The following is a 20388-nucleotide window of genomic DNA, read 5'->3' as shown; positions in this document are numbered from 1 at the left end:
TTCTTTATTTTTATGACTAGTAACAGTATGTTGAATGCTGCTTCTGTGACCAGTTCTGTGAGAGGTGTTCACCTCCAAATTGTACCTAATTAATTATTCTGAGAGTCTGCATTTATTTCTTTGAATAGAGTGTGTTAAAGCTAGGATGAAATCTATGCAATTTTTGGGTTAGAGGTACATATTTATTTTGTCTTTTAGCATACTTTATTCTTTATCCCAATATCCTAGTAATTCATGAGAAAAAATTTTGAGAATAAGTTTCTGAAAGATTTTAATTAATAAGAAGTAACAGTTTTAAACAAACTTGGTGGACTCAAATTTATTCTTTGCTTACTACAATGGCAACAAGTATCGGTTATTAAATGAGCAAATTTCTTAACAAAGATACTGAAACAGTACCACATGCATGTTAAGAAAATGTACATTCACACACACACAAATATTTAAATATGAAAAATGAAATGACCAGACAACATTAAGAGAGTAAAAAAGTGGTGTTGTTAGGGGTTACTGTAAATTAACAAATGCTCATTGTTGAAAGATATAAACAAGCAAACAAAAGCCACCCAAACCCAGAGATAAATACTGAAAAAGTTCTGGTTAGTTAGTTTACATTCTGGAGGGAATTAAATTCCCAAATAGAAAGGCATTCTAGATGAGCTCCCAGTGGTCTGTTTTTCTCAATGGTTTATAACCCAACATTTAAAGAACTTACAGAAGAGATTTGGTAAGTAACACTATATGCATTAAAAAAAAAAAAAAATCCAGGAGAATGGGAAAAAAAAGTAGAAGACTAGGAACAGGTAAATGTACTATTAAGTTTCAAAGAAGAAAAAAACTTCTAAACTGTAAACGAGTTTGAACTTGATGTCACCTGGAAAAAAATCTAGAAGACATTTTTAAAGCCTTGCCAGTGAGCACCAAGAAAAGGAGAGAATTGCCAAGACCCAGAATTAAGTTCTCAAGAAACACATCACACCGAATTCAACACATTTTTGGTAGATTGGGGGAAATATTAAGTTTTAACAAGTCATCAAAGAAAGGCTCTTAAGATCCCATTGAATTTAATAATGAAAATGATTATCAAATTTTTAGATTTATATTAAGTTGAAGGAGTTGAACAAAGGATATTGTTTTAAAGGATTAATTCATGAGTTGGATGAGGGCTTCTACAACTTACTTCCTAAATTTGTGGCTATCCCAAAGTGGGGAGGGATGGCACACATATTCCATAACCAGATCATCCTTTGAACATATATTAGGAGTCTAAGACCCAATGTTGTAGGAGAAAGAAAAAAAAATTAATATAGTTATGCATAGTTTGGGTTAAATAATTTTTCTCTTCTGGGACATAGTTGGTGGTAGGGATGGATAACAAAATAAATGTAAAAAAAGTTAGGAATTTTAGAAAAAAAGTAAACCCAATGTAAGTTAGTCATGTCCTATGACTCTCAAAATTATGAGGCAAGCAATAGTTCGATTCTACACTTAAAAAATTTCACCTGGCAAATTATGATTAATTCTTGGCATTAATGTCTGATAATTATGTAGGTAATCCCAAGAAAGTAAAACTGAAAAATCATGGGACAGTTAAGCTATTTGGGTCAGAAGTATTTATGAGTAATTGATTTCAGTTGATAATAGGGGCTAGTTCCTTGACCTAAATCTACAGCTATGTCTTCTTCCTCAAACATTCTCATTTAGTCTCAGACTTGAGTGATCCCTGCTCATGTTTATTATATTATATATGCATATAATAAATCCAGCAGGTGCTTATGAAATACTTATCATCTGCTACTCACTATTGTAGATGGTTGGTTTATAACAGAGGCAAGGCTCTGTCATGGATTTATCATCTCGTGGAGTAGACATGCAATAAAAAAGCAAATAATACAGTTTTATGTTGTGATGTTCTATAAAGAAATAATATAGGACAATATGAGTATAGTAAGGGGAGGTGGGGAATGAAGTTATTAGACACTGGGTAGGGAAAAGAAAACATGTGAGCTGAAACACGAATGATCTGAAGGAGTTAACCATGCACATATACAGAAGATAGGCTCTCTAGGCAGAGGGAACAGCAAGTGCAAAGGCCCTGAGATAGGATTCAGCTTGGTGTGTTTAAGGTTCTGAAAGAAGTCTACTATTATTGGAGCATAGTAAATAAAGGAGAGAGTGATAAGAGATTGAAGTAGTCAGGAGCCAGATCATTTTTGCTTTGTAAGTTGGATTTAGATTTTTAAGCCAATTAATTGGAGAGCCCAGTATAGGATTTTAATCATGGGAGTAATATCTGATGTGTATTTTTAAAAGATCCAATCCTCTGAATGCTATGTAAAATTGATTCTGAGGGAAAGAAAATGAACACAGGGGACGAATTATGTGTCTTCCCTTAGTTCAGGCAAGAGATGTTATGAAGTTAGGCCAACGAGAAGGAAATTGAATGGGTTTGAATTTTAGAATTTGTATTTAGATTGTATTTGGAAGAAGTGCGGACAATGGGTTTGCATTTTAGAGGAAGTACTGACAATGGAGGGGGCAGGGTTTAATGAATAATGAAATACAAGAACCAATGAATTTGGTAAGAATTAATTGAGTTGGTAAGAGTCAGTGAAATTGGGAACGGTCATTTCAGTTCAGTAAAACTAATAGAGTCATGATGTAGAGGGGTGAGTGAATTACAAAAAAAGGAGGTACTTAACACTCAGATTTTAGAGGTATTTTTCTTATATACGAAAAGTAAAAGTTAAGAATTTTGGAGTACATGGCTCAGATGTTCTAAGACTTACTTCACTGAAGTGAAGAAGTCAAAGAACTTAGCAGTCAGGTTATTCAGTGATTCAACATGACGACACTGAAGTCATCAAGAATGACTGTTGAAATGGGTAAAGAGGAAGACAGTGAGTCAGGGCCTGAGGCAAATAGTGGATGAGATAGACGCAAGAAAATGCGATGAGTAGCTAGTGAGTGGTATAATTGATGACATGAACCTTGGACTTGGGAATTTGGAGGATCTAAGATGACTGACGTTCGAAACAATATTGAGGAAGGCATTACCTCCAAGTTTATTATAAACATACAAGGCGTGAGAAAAAGGAACCTCTTTTTGAAGGGACTGCACAGAAAAATAGAGAGTACAGTGGAATAATACAGGATTTGGGAGGGTTGAGAGGGATGGGAATTTGATCAGATTAGGAGATACATAAAAAGGTAAGGTTGCAAGAATCCAGGAGATGATGGATGACCCAAGGGGTTTGCACTTCTGATTGTGGCAAGTAAATGGATGGAGGGAGAGTGTGATGGGATTGATCCTCATGGTCTGTTAGAGGAGAGAAAGTGGGCAGGAGAATGTAAACTCCATGAGGCCAGGATACTAAAATGGGCAGTAGAATACGTGAGGATGCATGGCATGAAGTGGAATCCAGATGTCATCATCGAATAAACGAGTTGGATGCAGTGATTAATGGGAGAGCTCAGGACGCGTGATCCAGAAGATTTAGCTAGAGAGTGTATGACCCCTAGCTTTTGTTCTGTAATGCTAGTGGGATACTCATTGAAGCATGAGGTGCTTTGGTGGCATTCTCAAGATACCTGGCTTCTCCAAGGACTCATGGTTTGTGGCTGTTGCGTAGGCATTTGGACAGATCCACATACATTTTCAAACAGGTAACAGATTGATGCAGTGGTACTTATTAAATAATATTTCTTTTTATTCTGAATCTGAAATAATACCTTTATCATTTATAAATTCTTTTTATAGTATTAGGATTACGTTAATACTACAGAATGGCAGGTTTCTGCCCCGTTGGGGAAGCTGTTTCTAGCTAGTTGAAATCAATAAAAGGAGCAATTAAGAAGAAATTGATGATCAGAGTGAGAGAGGCTATGGTTAGTGGTCAGTACATTAGTGCTACTGAGGGATGTAGGCTTTTATCAGGGGATTGTTCCAAGTAATTTTAAAGTTGGTATTATCCCTTAAAATCTTTACATTATATTGGGGTTTTAGAATGTAGTATAATACATGCTCAATATTTACCTATCTTATCTTGAGATCCTATAGGAAAATTTTTCTAGGGGTGCATGGGTGGCTGAGTTGGTTACCTGTCTGCCTTGGGCTGAGGTTATGATCTCGAGGTCCTGGAGTTGAGCCCCGAGTTGGGCTCCCTGCTCAGTGGGGAGTCTGCTTCTCTCTCTGCCCTTATACCCGGCTGATGCTCTCTCTGTCTCAAATAAACAAATAAAAATAAAAATTTTCTGAAAAGATCAAGGAATACCATAGAGTTAACTGACCTAAAGAGTTCATATAATGTTAAGACAGGGCATTATTCAATAATAACCCATCAGGGAAAGCAACAGTAGAGAAATATGTAAGAGGTAAAGCAGAATTTGAAAGGTGTGAATAAAATGGAATATGTGTATATCAATAAAGAGCAAACTCTTTCCCCCAACACAAATAGTAAGTTCTGTTTGCTTCAGAGATCTCCCTTATTCTTTCCCTCTTTTCCTTGCTTCAGTAAAGTGGAAACCTCCAAGTCAGTCCTTTATCTTTGCTCTCACAAAAAAGTAAATCTCATTTTGAGTGGTATTTTCATGTTTCATCATTTATTTCATAATCTTCTTTTTACATCTAACATTCAGTCCTTTCTGCTTCCCCACGTATAAAAAGCAAGGAGGCCCCTACTTGCTGTTTTTTAAGTTCTCTGTAAGGTGCCATCTGTAATGAAGAATTAGCAGGCTTACATAATGTTTTTAGGCTGCTACAGAAACAAAGGCTATTGAAATCAATTAATTAATTTGGCCTGTGATTAAGAGTGCCAGAAATTTCCAGCTGAAGTTCAGTTGATTTAATTTTGCAGAAGGGAAATCCTAGTTACAAGTGAACACACTGACAGTTTTTATTGTCAGTAAGCCAGTGGAAGAGACTCCATTTTCCAGACAACTAGCCGTTTCCTTGGGTAAAATAAATAGCTTTGCTGTGCCAGTGAACCCTGAAAGTACAGAAATCAGGTGTGATCCTTGTATATTCCATTTTCTGCTGAGCAGTGTTATTGTATGAATGTTTGCTTGTGGAAGAGTGAAAATACAAAGGACACTTGTCATTTTCCTCCTTTACCTGTTATAAAAGACACATTTTAAGGTATAGGATTTCTCCTCTCATTGCCATATGGGGACGTAATAAATCACTCACTCTATTCGGTTATTCTGTGATATTTATAAAGAGAGTGAGGAGGCTTTGAAGTTTTTAGTTGGAAATTTGAAGTTTTTATGCTGCAAAAGAAAGTTTCTACATCCTTTTTCACATATTTTAAAGGTTTGCCTTTGTGACAAATTTATTCTTACATAGTTTACATATCACTCCAAAATGGATGAGCCAGATTAGCATTTTGAAATTGTCTTACTGATGGAGAACTTTAACTTTCCAGTCCTGCAATCAGGAATAGCCAGTAAAATAGTGCTAAAAACAGGCACTGAAGACAGGAGAAGAGGAGTGGTCAGCTGGGTCTTACACCAAGATTAAAATGAGGATTGCACTCAAAAAGATAAACTATTTGATTCCACCTGTACGTGGTATTAAAGAAGTTAAATTCATGTGACAGAAAGTAGTGGTCACCAGAGGGTAGGCAGTGGGGAAAGAGTTGTTGTTGAATGGCTGTAGTTTAAGATTTGCAAGGTAAAAAAGTTCTGGAGGTCTGTTTCACCACAATGAGTATACTTAATACTACTGAACTATACACTTAAAAATGGTTAAGATGGTAAGTTTTATGTTGTCTTTTTTTTTTTTTTACTTTTTCTCTCATTTCATTATTTTTTTTAATTTTAATTTTTTTTTATTAACATATAATGTATTATTAGCCCCAGGGGTACAGGTCTGTGAATCGCCAGGTTTACACACTTCGCAGCACTCACCATAGCACATACCCTCCCCAATGTCTATAACCCCACCACGTTATCCATACCTCCCTCACTCCGGCAACCCTCAGTTTGTTTTGTAACATTAAGAGTCTCTTATGGTTTGTCTCCCTCCCAATCCCATCTTGTTTCATTGATTCCTTTCCCACCCCTGGAACCCCCCACGTTGCCTCTCAGCTTCCTCACCTCAGGGAGATCATATGATAATTGTGTTTCTCCGATTGACTTATTTTGCTAAGCACAATACCCTCTAGTTCCATCCATATCATCATTATATTGTCTTTTTTACCACAATAAAAAGAAAACGAGGAATGCAAATTGTCAATTGAGTTTAGCCACAAAGAGCTCATTATTGACCTTTGCAAGAATATGGTTTTATCAGGGCTGGAGGATGAAGCCCACTTGAGCTGATTGAAGACTGATAGTGTTTCTAGAGTAAAACTATTATTCCCTTTGGCTGTTAGTGGGGATAGGAAAATAGGAGGGGAAGTCAGTTTTGTTGGTGGTATTATGTTTTTTTGTTTTGTTTTGTAATTTCTCTTGGTAATTTTTTTTTTAAGAGAAGCTATTCTACAGTAGTTTTGAATGGGGACTCAAAGCATGCAGTGGAGAAGGAGAATAGAAAATGCAAAGGAGATAGGTCAGTTGAGGCACCTGAGAAAAAAGGAGGAGGTGGAGTCCACAGCATAAGGATCTTGCTTTTTGACAGTTGTCCTTCCTGGGGCATAGAAAGAGAGTTCCATTCCCTGTTCCTGTAGGATGGTGAATTGGTAAGATGAGCAGCATCATGCCTGTTTGCCTGGACAGATTGCTAGCATGGGTCCCCTTTGGAAAGCACGGAAAGACACAATTGCCGAGAAAGATAATGCACAATAGTTCTTTGTTCATTTTTCCTGAGAAAAACAGACCAAAAGGCTGCAAGCTCAGCTCTCCAGACATATCTGGGAAGGATAAAGTCTTCATACCTCTCTCTGGTAAGAAATGAAAACTCACTTAAGTAACAGACAAAGCAGAGAGTTTGGCTGCTGTAGAGGTGCTATTAATTAGAGCTTCTTCCAATCCTAAAAGGAATAAATATTAGAGAATGACAGAATTAGAGCAGATATTGATGTCTGTTCCATATTAAATGAGGTAGTTTAAGATTTTCTTAGGTCTGGTATTTTTAGAGGTTGGCTAAGCAAAGGGATAGGTAATGAGTGTGTGTGAGACGTGGGAAACCTGCCAAGCGCGTTTGTTTGGAAACTTGGAAATCTGGCTTTAGAAGGTATTTCATGAGTTGTGTGAACTTTATTCTCAAGTGGCACTCATTTTTCCAATCAACATAGTGCATGGAGGTTTTGGAAGACTGAACTCCAGCTTACTCCCTTTTCTTACCTCTCCTCATTATATAGTAGTGTGTAAACATTGATAGTTCTTAGTTCTTTATAACTATATTTTCTTTTTTCTAGAATATTGATAATTATGTTGTAAAGGACATTTTTAGAGGTATTTTTGGAGGTCTAGTAATTTCTTAGAGGTTGATCATATGCCCTTCTTGCTTAGGTAGTAATATACTACCTATTTAACCTGAACTGCTAGATAGTCTCCAGTCTCTAGAATGTACAGATATTTTCTAAGAAATACATGTATATTGTGAGTGATTTCTGTATTTAAAAACAGTAAGTTTCATTCATGCATTCATTCAACAAATATTTACTGTTTATTTTGTGGTTAAGTACTTTATTACACTTCATTTGTACCATTAAAACATTATGATCTCTGACGTCACAGAGCTTCTAATTCAGTGAGGGAGTCTGGAATTAAACAAATCACCACACAAACTATATGATTACATTAATAACAAATAAGTTCCGTGACGAAAAGGTACAGGATACTTTGAAAGCATGTGACATGGGCAGCCTAAGGTGATGGGGGGAATTGGGTGTCCTCCCTGAGGAGGTGACATTTAAACTGAGGGCAGAAGGACACTTGGGAATTAACCCAGTGAAGAGAGGTAGGCAAAAAAATTGAGACTATGCAGAGGTCTTGAGATGGGAAGAAGCTTGGCCTGTTTCAGAAAGAGATGGAAAACCAGCTGGACTGCAGCAAGCCAGGGAGGGGAAAAGGAAAAGCTCTATAAGATAAAGCTGGAGAATAGGGAGCCCAGGACTACAATGACCTCTACAGCAGTCCTGCAAATCCAGCAGACAGGATCAGATTTGTATTGTCAAAAGTGAACTCTGGTAGCTCTGTAGAGAGGTTTTCCTCTAGACAGGGGTCAGTAAACTTTTTGGTAAAGATCGTAAATATGTTTACGATAGTAAATATGTTAGGTTTTGTGAGCCATATGGCCTGTCACAACTACTGACCTCTATGTGCAGTATGTGAAAATAGCCATGGACATATGTAAATGAAGAAACCTGGCTGGGTTTCCTTAAACTTTGTTTTAAAGTTTATTAAAACTTTGTGGCTGAAATTTGAATTTCATAGAATTTTCGTGTATTAAGAAATACTATTCTTTTCATTAAAACAAACAAACAAACATTTAAAACCACTCTTAGTTCATCAGCCATACAAAACCAAGTGGTGGGCGAAATTGGCCTGATAGTCATGGTTTGCTAACCTCTGCTTATAGGACTTACAGTTCTTATTCTTTTAACATTTTCAACTCTATCTCTTAAATAATATTTTAATTCTAACATGACATTTTTCTTAAGTTGTCTGTCCTTTTTTTTTTTTTTTATTTTCCCAACACTCTGTGGTAAAGATGTGACCAGTGCTAAATAAAAAATGGGAATATAACCTTTCCTTTTCTGTTTTTTTATCTTAGTGTTACATTTTCTTTTCTGAAAATCAGTATAACATGACTGATATATTCTATTTTTTTTTAATCCACAGCTTTCTTTTTAAACAATGGGCAATTTTGTATTTCTCTTATTTTTTGTTTCCAAAATATTATACTTGGTGCTTTCTTTTTTCTAACCTCACATTGAATTTTTCATCCTTTTTTTTTTTTTTAAACCTAGTGATGGCTCTAAAATTTAAGTCATTTGGAAGAAAAAATGGTACAGACATCGGAAAAACAAAGTAAAAAGTAAAGCAACACAGTTGTATGCAAACATTAGTCATGGGACTGGATAAACTACTTTGTTTACATGGAGATATTATTTCAGATCTACAAACACAGCATGCTGACTTGGAAGGAGGTTTTTAGTGCTTTCTTGCAGTGCACCATTCAGGCAGCTAACTACCCCACAAGAGATGGAAAGCATTATGTAGTGGGAATAGTACAGACAGGCCTGGTTCACATTCCATCTGACTCTTACAAAGTATATAATATTGAACAACTGAATTAATTTCTTGGAGCCTAACTTCCCTGAAGCATGCAAAATACATAGTATTTGTATTGGGACTCTGTGTGTGAGAATTTCCATTCACCTTTCTTCCCTCACATGAACGTAGCCATGTTAAAAAAAAAAATTGGTGGAGGGAAGAGCTTATATTTAGTGGTGGTGAAGGTGTTGGTTTGGGTTTTAACCTTACTGCAGATACAAAGTTAAAAAAACAACAACACAGAACTAGAGTATTGCCCAAAAGGAACCAGTGTGCACTTAAAAGGTGGTATAGATGATAAATGTATTTTTCATTAATATTTCCTTTGCCTTGTTTATTTTGCTTCTGAAAACTTAGGTTTGACAGTTCTCTGGAAGACCTACCTCAGAGTGGACCTCACCCACCTGCAACTCCTCAGGTTTTACACATTGGTAGCCAAGTAGCCACACTTTCTAAAGTAACTGCGTGTTCTAGGTAGAGTTTTTTCCCTTGTGGAATGTTGAAATTTTAATGGTGGTGGTGAAATTAAATACTAAAACTCTTTGACTAAAAAAAAAACAAGTGATCATAGGTTACAGAACTGACATCATTAATATATAGACAAGAAACTTTGGCACTCAACCGGGGAACACCGCTATAAACTGCTTTTATATCTGTCTCTCTCTCTTTTTTTGTTCAGATTCAAAATTCTAATATAGAGTCGGGAAATCTATGCCTTCTATTTATTCACTGTGAATGGGAAAGTCAACTTTCTTGAGTTTGTTTTAAGTCTATTTTACTGAGTTAGAGTATTCTCCTCTAAAAAAAGAGTGATAGAGATCGTATGTTCCAAGTGCCTACACATATTCTAAAGGTATTTAGGTTACTTAGAAGATTTTACAGATCTCTGCTGATACTATACAGTATTATTATTTGTGATACAATACAAGGAAGGACGTTCATTGCAATTTCCTTTTAAAGAGAGAAAGACAATTTATTTTTTAGCTGCATTTCTTTTAGCTGACTTTTTTTTATAAAGTTGTGTCTAGTTGTTACTTGCCATCACTTCCCCCAAATAGTAGCCATTGCTTGAAAGATGCAGAGTAATTGAAGAATTCAGAGTTGAATCACTTGGTAACTTTTCCTTCCACATTGCTTGCCACTCATATTACCCTGCTCTGCCACTGATGGCGTCTTTCTTTTCTCTTTCCAGACCCATTCTTTCTTTTCTACCCATTCACAACAGTTCCTAAACATAGCCGTACAGTTCAATTCAGTTACAGGCTTGCAGAAAAACTATACTTAATTTTGTATCATTTTAAAAAATGGCTTACCACTGTTTCTTTAATATACTTTCTAATGGTTTGTAAAGCTATAGCCAGTGGAACTAGGAATAATGAATTATCATATTCTTCTGAGAAGGAGAAAAGACTTATTTATGTCCCTACGCACAGTTTCAGACGTCTGAGCTCTTACTAACCTGCATTGAGTTTGGCACACAATTACTTTGTGCTGGAGGTGGTCACTGTCACAAATTGTGAAAAAAGTGGTCATAGAAGGTGAGGGTGTTCATTAATGAGTTGCATGCAGAAATGAGTAGGAAAGACCATATAGGTTTCATGCTGTGCATGTTAGACTTTAAACTTAATAAAAAAATTCTCAATTTCAAGCTTATAACTAACTTGAAAATCATTATGGTCCTAATGATGGAATGTTCAATTCTGTCCAGGTATTTGACCTTTTCTAAAAGATAAAGGGAAATATTTGTTATTTTAAGTTATAAGTGTTCTGAGAATGAAATTTCACACCAGCATTGAGTCTTTACAGAGCTGACTGAAAGTGGAAGTGTAGAAATCAACAGAGAGGGTGATGTTTTAGTCATATTCACTTAAATTACTGTTTATTTTACAAAGGTGCTTTGTTTTCCTTCCCCAGGTAGGTTTATTCTCCGTATTTTTAAGTTACCTCTTGTTCCTTTTAGTATGTACTGCTGCTTCTGGATAGGCAGTCGGTTGTACCTGCTTCTCCTGAAAGCACAAGTCTCGTTAAAATGTCAGGCTCTGGGTGTGTATCATCCCTAAGGTAAAGCTCTTTATGTAGAGTCTTTTTAGAAAAATCGATATAACCTTCCTTTCTCTGAATACGGAAATTCAGACTTCATGTTTAGATTTATTTTCTACTTAGATGCTGACAAATCAATCTTCACATGTGTGTTATATAATATTGATTTAACTTTAAAATGGGATTAGTGACTGAAGTTAAATACATCCAAAAGCATTTATATATCAAAAATCAGTTTTATGGAACATTATATATCAGATATTAATTTCTGAGAGAAATCATAGCAGCAGTAAATAAATGACCTGCACTCTTATTACACTTCTGTATCACACCTTTTAATGTCTAAATACGAATATAAGATAGTTACTATCTTATCTTTATTATGCTCTGTTTTCTCACTTTTCTTTTTTGTTCCTCTCCTCTTTTTTTTTTTTTTTTTTTTCTTTTCTTTCCCTATGTATCAGTTTAAGCAGCTCCACAAGAAATGTGGTGACAAGGTCTTTGGAAGGTTTTCGAAACTTTTCCACCTTCTCTTCTCCTGCTAGATATAGTGCTGCAGTTCTTAGCAGTGCAGCTGCTACTGTGTCTGCTGCTCTTGCTGCAAAAACCAGGTAGAGCTGTATGTACAACGTGTGTCTTGTGTGATTCCAACACTTTTCACTGTCTTAAAAGTACCCTTAAAGCATACATAACCATTTGAAACAGTCACAGCCCAATATGAGATCTTGGTTGTGTTGTGGACATTTTACCTGGGTTGTAGACATATCCCTCAGTGTTTATTAACTGATTTTTCTTTAAATCTTCCTTTCATCTGTTTCCATGACTACCATTTATCTTCGATGTTTTCAGTTGCATGGATTATTACATGTTGTGTGCTTATTGAGTTGGGCCTTTATAATTTTTAGCTTTTATCTGGAACAGAGTCAACTATCAGTAGATATTTTAAGTTCTTACTGATATTTTCTTCTCTCACAAACTGATTGTATTTAAGGGTGTTCTCAAGTCTAACTACATCCCTCCGCCCGAAAAAAAAGAATAATAATTTTTTATTTTTATGAGATTTTTAAAATATAATTTCCAGTAGTCTTTATAAAGTTTTATGCTTCCTAAAAGATTGTCTTGGCTAGTTTTAGTGAAAATTTAGTCAATTTTATATTAATGAGTAAATTAATAGAGTACTTGGACCTTCTTTCCTCCTCTTTCTATGCTTTGTTCTTTCTGCCTGTCTGTAAAATATCTGTCTCTAGCTCTTTCTGGAAATGTTTCAAATCATAGACTGTCAAGACTACTTTCTGCTGTTGATCGTGTGATTTTTTTTCAACTTAAATATCTTTCTAAATGTTCACCAGGCTCTCCAGTCCTGATAAATACCACTTACTCCTGGATGCACTTTGCATCAGCCCTGTTTCTAAGCCTTTAGCTTTTTCGTACCTCCAGTCCTCGAAGAAGTCAACGGGCTCTATTCATGTTAAGAAAATAAGGTACTGTGGAGCAGGTATCTCAGTGGTGGTTTGCTTTAAAAGACACTGCTTTCTGTAACACCTAACCACTATATTAACCAGCCAGATGCGAAAGTCCTAGAGTGGATTTGTGTTCCGTTTTTAAACTAGCTGTAAATTCAGTACAATGCTAATGGACAAGCATGTGATTTTAAATGATCATTGACTCCCCTTTTAACCCCTTGTAACATGTTTTATTACCATACTTGATATTTAGTATGAAATTATGAGTAATTGTCCAAGTATTTAAATTACAGTATAACTGTTTCATTGCATGGATGGTAGCTATACTAGAATAGGGAAATGTTTAGTAAGACATACCTTTATATCTTTAGAAAAAATGAAAAAGAATAATAAAGTAATTCATTTTGATTGGCTACTACTGTCTTATTGTTCTTATATATGAGGGTTTTACTTGGACAGATAACTTAATTTTTACCATATCTCGGAAATTCTGAAACACAAAATTAATTTTTCTCCTAAACTGAACAATTATGCCAAAAACTATTAGGTATATATAAAAAATAAAAATATCCCAAGTGCTCATGGAAGGGTATAATCCTAATGAAATAACTGTTTAAAGTCATCTCTGATGGAACATAAAATTAATGGTAGAGTGTACAACTATGGCTATAATTGGTAAAAGCCTGATATAACATGGGCTGTCTACTGATTATGTGTTTGTATTCTATTCACTGTCATGGAGGTTTTCAATATACTTAATTAAAATTCTGAGTAACTTATAAGGCAGATGTTTAAACAGGGAGAGAGAGATCATTGTACATTTTTCTCTAAGAAAAAAAGATACTCGACATTATTTTACATTTGTGGAATTGTGTTAATTGAGTAGAAATCTTTCAGCGTCCAGGCTAAATCTATACAGAGACAGGTTACTGACCACACTTGGAATAAAAGATCCCTTTGAGGACCTAATGGGATGCTCACATCTCTCCAGAAAGGGCCTATTGCATTTTTTAAAAAACGAAATAGCCAGTGGTATGTTTTGATGGATATCAAATGGAGATGGGATAGGGAAAAATAGAGATAGGATGGAGAAAAATACCAGTTGTGTGAGAATACCCCATCTCCATTAATGGCATGCTCATTAAACTCTTACCTTTATATTCTAGTAAGTTACTTTTCACTCGCTGCTTAATAAAAAAAGAGCAACATTAAAATTTTTGCAAACCTTGCTTGAGTGGAGAATCTTAAAGTTTTTCATTTATTATTGGGAAACCAAGGACAATTTTATAACATTTTTGTATATAACCCTTACACACGGAGCAATCTGTCTTTAAGTAGAGATAAATTCCTCTGAAAGAAATGAGTTAAGTTTTGGGGCGCCTGGGTAACTCAGTGGGTTAAGCCTCTGCCTTTGGCTCAGGTCATGATCTAAGGGTGCTGGGATCGAATCTCGCATCAGGCTTTCTGCTCAGCAGGGAGCCTGCTTCCTCCAACTGCCTGCTTCTTTGCCTACTTGTGATCTCTCTTATCTGTCAAATAAATAAATAGAACCTTAAGAAAAAGAAAAAAGAAATGAGTTGAGTATTCCCTTCCAATCAAACATTTTGTTGTTTAAATAAACTAATTGTGTAAAAAAAAAAAAGTGTACATGTAGTTATGGCCTGATTGATGCTCTCCATGGACCTGCTTATAGAACAGGTATTAGTAGCCATGATAATCACTTTTTATTAATAGCAGTAGGCACAAACTAAATATATTTTGGTATTTGGGAAATGGAAATGATTTTCGACAAGGTAGTAAGTGAGTTGGCATTCTGGAAAACAGGAACACTGGGTTTCCTGAGGAAACCTTTTAAATTTTAAAGATAGAAAAAAATATATGAAGCATGATTTCAGAAATAAGATACCAATTTAAGTAATCATGCCATGCTATGTTAGTAAATTAGTCATTAATTCAAAATATTTTTGCTGTTAATGATTATAATGATTACTAGAATATTTTATTCCCAAATATAAAATAATATAGCCAATGATATAATTAATTCTTCAATCTTCAGTACATGATATCTGTTGTTTATGTATTTCTTTAAATAGTAGCTAATGCTAGAAATTTGGCAAAAAGATGTTAGCTCTTTTAGAGACCTAGGCATTACATATTTAGATACATGGTTGTCTCCATAAAACCAAATATTCTTCCATTCCACATTAAATGTTTTAAGTAAATAGAGATTTACTTCTCCTGAGAATGTTGAACTCTGCTCATCAGTCCTGAATTTAAATATAAATGGAACAACTTTCTTGCTGATAATTTAGAATTTTATAAGGTTATAACCTACTGCGCACACTTTGTATCTAAAGAGTACTGTTGAAGATTTAAACATCTTAGCCTTTTGGGAGAGAATATATAATATAAAGACTATACAAAGGATAAAATAAGATGTTCATATGTATAGGTAAAAATTGAAGTGTAAGAAGAGACTCTCCATGTTTGGGAGAATACGAGACCTTTCAAAGTTCTGTGGACAGATTTTTAATTTTTTTTTCTCTCTGACTTGGCATAGAGCCAAGTACTTTACTTGTATTACATATATTATCTCATTGTGTTTCATTTAATCCTAACAATAACCTTGGAATAAAAGTAGTATTTTCATTTGATTTTACAGATGAAGAAATGTTATCAACTTCAAGTAACATACCCAAAGTCACAGTCAAGTCCCCAATCTCAGTTTATTAAGGTAGTGCAGGAGACAAGATACATAAGGAAGTTACTGTTATTTTTTTTTAAACCCTGGCTATTACAAATTGAAACGCAACTGTATGTGATGTAGTTAATTTGTGTCATGAAGTGAAGGAAGTAGTGTCTCTACTGCTAGATGATTGATTAAGTAAAATATATTAATTGTTTAGTATGGTACACCATGCATGATAGATATTATTTTTTACTACTACTGTTAACTGTAGATGGTATTTGGATGTGTTCAGAGGGAGAGTGGGGGAGGTGTCTTCTATTTAGAGCCTGGAAAATTGTGGACAGAGAAGAGGTGTGGCCAGCACATAATTTGTATCGCTTGGTGGCAGGAGATAATGATTGGACAGGTAGATTGTAGCTGTATCTTAGAAGGCTTTGAATGTCATGCTGAAGTGTAACTTAATCTTAGCCTTCTACCCTTGAATGGTTAAATCCAGTCTGTAGCCTTTCCTTCAACTGCTTGAATATCTTCTGGAATCAGGCCTGTCCCTAACGGTATTGTTAGGAAACAGAATATTTCCTTCGGACAATTTTTCATATTAGGAAGTACCTCCTTTTATTGAACCAAATCTGTCTCACCATAGATTTGACACTACATTAGGCAAACAGAATGTAGTCATATAGAGTGAATCCACATGTCATGTATTTGAGGATTGCTCTAATGCTTCTCCTGAGTTTTTCTCATACCTTAGGTCATACCAGTTCCTTCAACCAAACTTGATTAGACTTGGCATTAATTTTTTATCATTCTAGTCACTTTCTTTTAAGTAAGTCTGTCTGCCAGCTCTCCTGGAGATAAATTTTAACTTATTCAGGTTGTTAAACATTAAATGATGATTTGGGCTTTGTTATTTCCAGATTATATTTATGTTCCATTTGTAACTTCTATTGTTCCTTGGTCATAAATTTTCTTCTCAGAACTCTGAATATATGGGTTATTAGTTATTTTTTTCTAATCGACTGAGCCCTAGAATTAACCTTAGAATTAAAATGACCTGTACATCTGTATTTTTTTTAATTATGTATTTTTAGTATATAAGAATATTGAAAAAAAGTTTTATTTTTTGAATATATTAATTATCCTTTTCATCTGTTTAGGCTTATATTCTGTGCCTTAGAGTATGCTAAGTATTTTGTACACAATTATCTTACTTAAGTCTCATGGAACTCTTATGAGCAAAGTATTATCCCCATTTAAAACTTAGGTAAATGAGACTTAAGAGAGGTAAAATAATTAGTTCATCACAAAGCTTTTCAAAGTTACTCATAACCATTCTACTATAAAGCTTAAATTCTGTTTCCATTAATTTTATTTATTCTGTCATCTTTATTGATAATTGTATTTAGCATTGCCATGAAGTAAGTAGTCTTTTACTTTTTATTTATTACAGTTACTAAAGTACTTAAATTTTTCATTGTATGGTATGTTCTAACATCTCAAGTGGACTTCAGTTTTTCATGAAACTAATTAGAAATGATAAAAGAAGGTTATAGCTTTGTTACATTTGGATTTCAGAGAAGAATAATAAGCAATATTTCAAGAAAGTTAAAAAAGCTCTAGTATGATTTTTCAAAACTGTTTAGTTTCAGAAGTGCTCTAGGACCACCCGCTCAGTAGAGGACTTACAGAACTGGGCAAATAGTTGTACTCATGACTAAGATTTATTATAGTGTGAGAATACAAAGCAAAATCAGCAAGGGAGAGGGTACATGGATTGAGTCCAGAGGAATAGAGGCTCAGGTTTCCAAAAGTCCTTTCTCAACATAGGATATGTTGATTCCTACAATGGTGAGTTATGATAAAACATGCCAAGTGTTGTCTACCAGAGAAACTCATTAGATACGAAGTACTTAAGGTTTTTATTGGGGCTCCTTATATTGTCACGGGGTGCCTAGTTCATACTGTATGTCCCAACTCACAGAAGGAAAGTAGGTATTTAGCATAAACCACATTGTTTATTTAGCTTAGGCCCAGTGAACTACTCTTATATTTTAGAGAAAGTTTTATATGACTGTAGGGAACTATTCACCAGCCAAGTTCTCAAATGCCAGTTAGAGGCCAACCTTGCAAGCAGGCCTTCCTAAGACTAGGCAACCTCAGGCCTCTTTGTTAGGTATTTATCCCAGATTCAAGAGTATTGGAGAAATAGGTATTTTTAGGACATGATTGAATTTGAACTCTCTTTTCATTGAAATAATCTCATCCTAAATAGTACGATTAAGGGACATTTATTTTACTGGTCATTAATTAGTATTCTATCTTTATTGATCTATTCTTCCAGCTGTTATTTTCAGTTATTGAAGGACTTGAGTTTCTGTGCATGGAGTTATTTAAGCAAGCAGTACCTTGATTTCTGTTCAGAAGTTAGTAGGATGTATTCTTCTTATTGTTGTTATAATAATTATTGTTATACTTCACCTGAGAGAAACCTCTATAATATTATATCATTTCAAAGTACACATTTATAATTAGAGCTACCTAAGATTTTTTTTTTTTGAGTGACAGTGTATAATTATAAGTAACAGATGACTGGGCAGTAAAAAGATCTTTCTAAATCAAACTGGAACCAGCGCAGATAAGGCCTCCTGTTAAGCAAGTAGAGTAACTCTGACTGAGTGAGGACAATGGCCGTCTTGTCTCCTGTTTTCCTGTATTGTGAATACAGAACACTGGATTTTCTTTTAAGCCAGGGATGTTGTCTTTTGTTTACCATTCTGTGGCCCGTGCATAGCACACTGTCTGGCATGTAGTAGGTGCTTAAATACTTGTTCAATGAATGAGTGACTAAGTATTAAGTAAAAAGAATGGTAAGATGTCAGGGTAACTTAGTTCATAAAATACCAGAAGAATGTGAGAAAGAAGAGAAAAAACATCTGCCATTTCAGAGAGATCACAAGGAATTCTCTAATCATTAGTCGTTTTAATGTAGGTGATTTTCTCAAAGATTGAGATAGAGAAGAATAGGAAGATAAAGTTACCATATTATTTGAAAGGATTGGCTGTAACAGTGTTTCAGTTGCCTAATTTCTCACAATAGACCTTTTAAAGGAAATTTTTCCAGGGTGCCTGGGTGGTTGGTTGGTTAAGCAACTGCCTTCAACTCAGGTCATGATCTTGGAGGTCCAGGATCAAGTCCCTCATCAGGCTCCCCGCTCAGCAGGAAGTCTTTTTCTCCCTGTGACCCTTCCGCATCTCGCATCCCGCATCCCGCATCTCGTGTTTTCTCTCATTCTCTCTCTGTCTCTCTCAAATGAATAAATAAAATCTTAAGAAAGAAAGAAAGAAAATTTCCAAAGTACTAAACAAATGTAATCTGACTTCTTCCCTTTTTTTTGTTTTTGTTTGATTGTTCATTTCAAAGAGAGACAGCCCCTCAGTCATAGTTTTCGAGTTTTTCTTTTTTAAAATATTGGTTAGTTAATATTTTTGTTTTCCTTACAGATTTGACAGATTGAGAAAAGAAAGGATCATTGCTAAGTTAGTTTGCTATGACTTCACCAAAAATGTCCTTATTTTCTTTCTAGCAATACCCAGGAGACTTCTCAGCAGTTGTCTCCATCAGTAGCTTCAGCACGGAGCATGCCTGAGAGGCGGGAGAGCCCAGCCTCCACCAGACCAGGGATGGCTGGTCTCACAACTGCTGCTGCCTTTAAGCCTCCAGGATCTGCTAACATTGTCAAGTCACCAAGCTGGCCACACCCCAACCAAGCAGGTATGCCAAAGAAATCTCTTACTTTTTTGTTTTTCTAAAGTTTAGTGATGAAAATGTCTTCCAGGATATTTGATAGAATTCACTGGTGAAACTCATTCTCAACCATCTAAGCTTTAAAAAGATCTGCAAGGAATAGCCATAGCTATTTTCCTCTGAAGTATTTCATAAACATTCTATATGCATTTGATATAGTTGCCCTTTGCTTTTCATAATTATAGAATTGGAAGTTTCTTTGTTTCCCAAATTACTCGAGAAGCATGTATGAATTATAAACTTGGGGTCTTTTTTTTTTTTTTTAAGATTTTATTTATTTATTTGAGAGATAGAGGTCACAAATAAGCAGAGAGGCAGGCAGAGAGAGAAGGGGAAGCAGGCTCCCTGCTGAGCAGAGAGCCCAATGTGGGGCTCGATTCCAGGACCCTGGGATCATGCCCTGAGCCGAAGGCAGAGGCTTTAACCCACTGAGCCACCCAGGCACCCCAACTTGGAGTCTTTTTAACGAACTGTATCATTGGAAGGTTAACCTTGGAAATATGACATTTTTGTTTTGATGATATACACAAAATAACAACAGAAGCATTTATTGTCATCAGTTACTGAAAAAAGAATCTTTCACTTGTTGACCTCTGAAGATTTATGAGACGGAAGTGGAAGAAGGTTACAGTTCCAGAAAGAAAAAACATACTTTAATTTATTTTAATTGCTCTATTTTATTTGAGATTAGTTGACGTAATATTAGTTCCAGATGTACAAGATACCGTCTTGACAATTCCGTACATTCTGCTATGCTCACCATAATAAATGTAGTTACCATTTGTCACCATACATTATTATAATATTATTGACTATATATTCCCTATGCTGTACTTTTCATCCCTGTGACCTATTTAATTTATAAGTGGAAGTTTGTACTTCTTAATCCCTTTGAACTATTTTACCCATCCTGCCAGCCCCTTACCTTCTGCCAGCCACCACTTAGTTCTCTATATTTATGACTCTGTTTTGTTGGTTTGTTTATTTGTTTGGTTTTTAGATTCCACATATAAATGAAATCATATGGCATTGTCTTTCTCTGATTTATTTTACGTAGCATAATACCCTCTAGGTCCATCCATGTTGTCACCAAGGGCATGATCTCATCCTTTGTTATCGCTGAATAATAGTCCATTATATGTTTATACCACATCTTTATCCATTCATCT

The 20388-nt window shown here is 35.2% G+C and overlaps 1 protein-coding gene across 12 annotated transcripts in view; it reads left to right on the top strand.

Moving 5' to 3' along the window:
* The window catches only part of PDLIM5 (PDZ and LIM domain 5), a 204045-nt gene that overhangs the window by 135774 nt on the left and 47883 nt on the right, over nucleotides 1–20388 (top strand). For 7 of the 12 annotated variants that reach the window (XM_082728200.1, XM_082728199.1, XM_082728197.1 and 4 more), the window contains 4 exons: nucleotides 9580–9696; nucleotides 11727–11873; nucleotides 12612–12743; nucleotides 18999–19186. In XM_082728200.1, coding sequence (XP_082584326.1) covers nucleotides 9580–9696; nucleotides 11727–11873; nucleotides 12612–12743; nucleotides 18999–19186 — 584 coding nt within the window. The remainder of the gene's footprint in view (nucleotides 1–9579; nucleotides 9697–11726; nucleotides 11874–12611; nucleotides 12744–18998; nucleotides 19187–20388) is intronic. The other 5 variants (XM_082728192.1, XM_082728191.1, XM_082728202.1 and 2 more) reach the window with 1 other exon arrangement.

This window comes from Mustela nivalis (genome assembly GCF_964662115.1).
Source record: "Mustela nivalis genome assembly, chromosome: 4".
Classification (NCBI taxonomy): domain Eukaryota; kingdom Metazoa; phylum Chordata; class Mammalia; order Carnivora; family Mustelidae; genus Mustela; species Mustela nivalis.
The sequence above is the reverse complement of the archived record's forward strand: the minus strand, read 5'-3'. Positions and strand labels throughout refer to the sequence as shown.